Consider the following 5511-nt stretch of genomic DNA (forward strand, 5'->3'; position numbering starts at 1 on the left):
ATCTTGTCCTCAAATTCTGTAGAGAGGGGCATAAACCAAGGTTAGGTTTAATCTAAAGCTGATTACTCACCATTAGTTTGTTCAATCCCAACTCCCAAGGAAATTTTTTTGAGGCAGATTGAAGATAGGTTCAATCTTCAATACCTTGGAAATCGCTTGTTGTGAGATTACTACAAAAAAAAATAAATAAATAAAAAAATAAAAATCCAATTTTAATGACTAAAAATTCATGACATTTTAAGGCTCAAAAGGGTCACTAATGGGGTGGTGACGTGTCAATAGCGACGTGTGTGACACGTCAAAAATTTAGGAGTCACTAATGTGAATTAGTGACGTGTGGGATTACTACACGTCACCAATTGGTGACATGTTAAATTCCACACGTCACCACCTAAAGGTGACGTGTCAAAAATGGCACGTCACCTTTTTTGGTGACGTGTCACCCAAATTAACATGTCACTAAATTGTGTAATTTCTAATTTTTTTTTTCCTCCTCATATTTATTTTTTGAATTTCTCAGTACGTTTTACCCAAATTTTGGAGTTGCACCACCTGGTATACGAGTTACACATCTATTGACTATCCATCTATCCATCGATCCATTAAATATAACTATCAATTATGCATCACAATTATGCATCAACTATCGATACCGCTACAATAACTTTGTATCCAAAACGAGAAAATTTTTTCCTCCTCCTCACGTTTTCCCCCTCCCCTCTCTGCTAGGGTTTCATATCTAGCAGAGAGCGCCGTTGGAGTGGGAGAACCTTTGTTCTCCCCCTCCGGCTCTCCTCCCCTCTCCCTCTTCTGCCTCCCCCCTCTCCTCCCATTGCACTTTTTCTCTTAGCGAGCTAGCCTATTTACCTGATGCCCCTAACTCTTTGGGTGATTTTTTCAATTCCCTGGTGAGGGAAGACGGGAAGACAGGGGCAAGCCAAGAAGAGAAAGAGGACAAGAGGAAGAAGTAGGAGGAGAATGAAGAAGAAGTGTAGGGGCTATGTCCTAACAAAATTAGAAAACTACCTTGTAAATTTTTTTTTTTCAAAATTTTTGTAGGGGCGGGCGCCTCTACCCGCCCCTATGTAGATTCACAACTGGCCCCAATGGTGCTAAATCCAATAAAAGCTACCCACAAGAAGAGTAAAGCTCTTGCAACAATGATTGTTTATGTTATTAAACACTTTTGACATCTCTTTGATTTTATTTTGTCGATTTTGTACTTACATATAAGATTGGATGAATGATATCAAGAATATTATTTGACAAAAAACATTTTTGTTAGACCATATTTTTAAACACTTTTTATTTACCAACCATGAGGAAACGTGTTGCTAGTGTTGTACTAAATGGAAGGGACTATGTCGTCTTTTTGATATACAACCGTCATGACTCACAAAAGTAGTTGTTTAAATTAAAACAAGTGTAGAATATTAAAAATATATATAATATTTTTTGTATATTTTATATTAGATTGATATCAAATATTCTCTATATAAAGGATGATTGTTATCAAATCAATGAGATTTGACTACTATATTTGTATTTATTCATTACCCTATAAATAAGGACATTTGTATTGTAGATAGACGTAGGTGTTTAACACCGAACCACTCCTAAATTCATTATGTTCTTTCTCTATATTGTTTTCGCTATTATTTCTACATCATTATTATTTCCACAGTAAGGATGGATTATATGCTGTGTGTGTCTAATGTTTACCTTATTTATGTTATAACTTATAAGGTTATTTAATACTAATCTTATTAAATTATTGGTTACTTAAGATGAGTGATTTTCCTATTGAATGAACTCCTACTTTGATGGGAAATGGAGTTAATGGGTGAATAAAGAAATTGGTCCTCTCTTATAAATATACACAATATTCATTAATGTATCTTAAAATGGTCAAGTGAGGTTCCTAAGCGGTAATTCAATCGGCTGGGGACCACGCCTTATGAAGTAGAGGTCACTAATTTAAATTTTCCTCCCCTCTTTCCTTATGTGGACATATCAAAAAAAAAAGAGGGTCAAGTAAGAGCAACTGTTTTATGTGTTTATCAAGATTTTAAGAAGGTTATTTGTTGCTATGGATTGTAGCATGTTGTTTTATCAGTTTCCTGTGAAACTGATCATGATAGTTAAGATCTTGGTATTTATTATGTAGATTTATTTTTACCGTTTGTAGAAGACGAAGTCATGATGTTGGTCAGGTAAGCTCTGATACCATATACAGTAATGCACGTTATGTGTTTGTAGAATTGTTTCCCTCTCTAGTTTGATCAGGAGGATTTATCTTTATTTATATAGTAACCGTGGTAGAAGTGGTAAAATATAAAATAATAAGTAATTCGAATACCATTTCACTTGAAGCGGCATCCACGAAGTTGCTTGTGTATATTTTTAGATGGAGATGGAGACACCAATAAAGGTAAACGTGAGAGATTTCACTTTTCAAGGTGCTAGGTCTCGAGTGGTGTAGGTGGTTGTGTGGTTTGGGAGTATTGGTTGGAACCGGCATGCACTTGCACAAAGAAAGAGTATTAGTTGGAAATATTGCAAGGGGCCAGGCGGTGGCGGTGGCTGGTGCCCACAAAGGAAAGAGGGAGAATAGATGGGCCAGTTGTGGGAGCTAAGCACCAATAATTCTGCACTTTCTCCTCAAAACTGATGTAAACGCGTATTAGATAACAAAAACAAATGATGTTGGTTTTGGTTGTGCGATCTTGACTGCTAAATTTTTCCAAGCTTTCTTTTCAATAGAACACCTGTAGACAGGTTGCCAACAACTGTCTTCAGCTTATTAGCTGACTGGACCTTCCCATGCATTTCGTCTACTTTATTCTCCCTTCACTTGTTCACTATAAATACCAAACAACTTCAAGCTTCACCACATCCATCTCTCCACTTCCAAACCTCACTCAAATACAAACACTAGCTAATTTGATACCATTTCATCTGCATAGCTACTACCATGGATTCTTCAAGTGCTCCATTTATGTATCTGGCTCTTACCCTTCTTAGCTCTTTCCTGACTCTCACAGCTGCTAACTTATACCAAGATTTTGACATCACGTGGGGAGATGGCCGAGGTAAGATGCTTAACAACGGCGACCTTCTTAGTTTGTCTCTTGACAAAGCCTCTGGTTCTGGATTCCAGTCCAAGAATGAGTTTCTCTTTGGAAAGATAGATATGCAGCTCAAGCTTGTACCTGGAAACTCTGCTGGCACCGTTACTGCCTACTATGTAAGTTGTTCTGCTCTCTGTATATGTTTCTCTTAAAACCATCGATTCAAATTTATGTTCCTTTGAATTAATGTATTTGTTAATTTACATACAGTTATCCTCAAAAGGATCAGCATGGGATGAGATAGACTACGAGTTCTTGGGGAATCTGAGTGGTGATCCTTACATTCTTCACACCAATGTCTTCAGCCAAGGCAAAGGCAACAGAGAGCAACAGTTCTATCTCTGGTTTGACCCAACTGCAGATTTTCACACCTATTCAATCCTTTGGAATCCCCAGCGCATTATGTACGTTTACCAACTCCTTCTATCCATGCATCTTTCTTTCTATACATTTTTGTTTTATTTTTGTTTCCTTAACTTATATCTTTTACTGCATGTTCATTCAGATTCTCTGTGGATGGAACTCCCATTAGAGAGTTCAAGAACTCAGAATCAATTGGCGTTGCATTCCCAAAGAACCAACCGATGAGGATATACTCCAGTCTCTGGAATGCTGATGATTGGGCGACAAGAGGTGGGCTTGTGAAGACAGATTGGAGCCAAGCTCCCTTTACTGCTTCCTACAGAAACTTCAAAGCCGATGCTTGCATTTGGTCCTCTGGAGCATCTTCCTGCACTTCATCTTCTTCCACCAACTCTAATTCATGGCTTTCACAAGAGCTGGACACTGCAAATCAAGACAGGCTTAAATGGGTGCAGAAGAACTACATGATTTACAATTACTGCACAGACGCAAAGAGGTTTCCCCAAGGCCTCCCTCCAGAATGCAACACCTCCTAGAGAAACGATTAAACATCCTGGCCTCAAATTCTTTTATTACTTGTACCATCACCTAAATATTAGTCTTTTCATGTAATTTCTAGGATCCAATTCTTTCGTTCTTTAATTTTTCTGCATCTTTTCACCATTAATTTGTTATATACCATGTAATCCATAACGTTGATCTGTATAAAAGGGACCACTTTCTCCATTATTGATTTCCTATATATGCTGTTAGTTATCGGAAATTATTCAAATAAATTATCCATTAAAAACCACCGTGCCTGGAAGCTTGAGGAAGTGGCAAATAGCTCAGAAGATCAACACTGAGAAGTGATACTCATGCCTTTGAGCCCATTTAATTGACTATTTTGTCCTCTATCTGTAGTGAGGGGCATAAACCAAGGTTAGGTTTAATCTAAAGTTGATTACTCACCATTTGTACAATCCCAAGGAAAATTTTTTGAGGTAGATTGAAGAAAATCAAGAAATTCTTGGGAGATAGGTTCAACCTTCAATACCTTGGAAATCACTTGTTGTGAGATCACTTGGTTGAAACAGCTCCTAGGAAATCTTGGTATAACACTTCCCTAACCAATGCACAGAAAAATAAAAACACTATAAAATTGAGCTATATGTTCATCTTTTCTCTTTTATTCTTCTTTTATATATTTTTTTAACTTTATAATTTTATAATAAAACGATAACTTTTTTTTTTTTAAATGGAAATGTTAGGTGATCTCCGGGTCGTAGGTGTGTATTATTTTCTAAAAACTAAGTGAGGGAAAAAATAACAATTTTTTTTAAAAAAAGAATAATATTTACCTAAGACTAGGAAGACACCAAAAGAGCACTTAACATTCTTCTCTTTAAAATTGCCAACCCAATTTATTGTCGAGCCGTAAATATTAAAAATATATATATATATATATATATATATATATATATATATATATATATAATTCCATTTGTCAGAATGATTTAGATTAAATAAATCCTATAAATATTATTTCACATTTATTATCTGGAGTTATATAAATCCGGACAGTAAATTCCTTGGGAAAAATATAAAAAAGTCCCCCAAACTACCAGTCGTTTTCGATTTAGCCCTCCGATGTTCCAAAAGTCATAAAGTAGCCCCCCAAACTACCAAACTTTTGCATTTTGGCCACTCCGTTAGTCAAAACCGTCAGTTTGGACAGAAATTACAAAACAACGTCGTTTCGTTATGGTAAGTTACTAGAATGCCCTTTTAAAAAAAATAAATAAATAAATAAATTTTAAAAAGGGTTTAGGAAACGACGTCGCAGCAGCTTCGTTTCTTCGTTTTCTTCTCCATGCAACCGTACAAATGAAGAAGAGAGCTGCTACGTCTACGATTGGAGAAAAAATGCTACAGGTACTGACATGGGCAGACAAAAACGAAGAAAGCTTGCTTACCCAATGATGCGAAAAAAATTTGTGATTGTAGAGAAGATCACCGGGCCTGGCTCACTCACCGT

At 36.3% G+C, this 5511-nt stretch overlaps 1 protein-coding gene across 1 annotated transcript; it reads left to right on the top strand.

Moving 5' to 3' along the window:
- Window positions 1–2870: 2870 nt before the first annotated feature.
- Window positions 2871–4161, top strand: LOC132189101 (probable xyloglucan endotransglucosylase/hydrolase protein 23). The gene is made up of 3 exons (XM_059603626.1): window positions 2871–3247; window positions 3342–3535; window positions 3637–4161. Exons 1-3 carry the CDS (start codon window positions 2975–2977, stop codon window positions 4028–4030), a joined length of 861 nt encoding a protein of 286 aa, XP_059459609.1. The 5' UTR covers window positions 2871–2974; the 3' UTR covers window positions 4031–4161.
- Window positions 4162–5511: the final 1350 nt, after the last annotated feature.

This window comes from Corylus avellana, chromosome ca8 (genome assembly GCF_901000735.1).
Source record: "Corylus avellana chromosome ca8, CavTom2PMs-1.0".
Taxonomy (NCBI): Eukaryota; Viridiplantae; Streptophyta; class Magnoliopsida; order Fagales; family Betulaceae; genus Corylus; species Corylus avellana.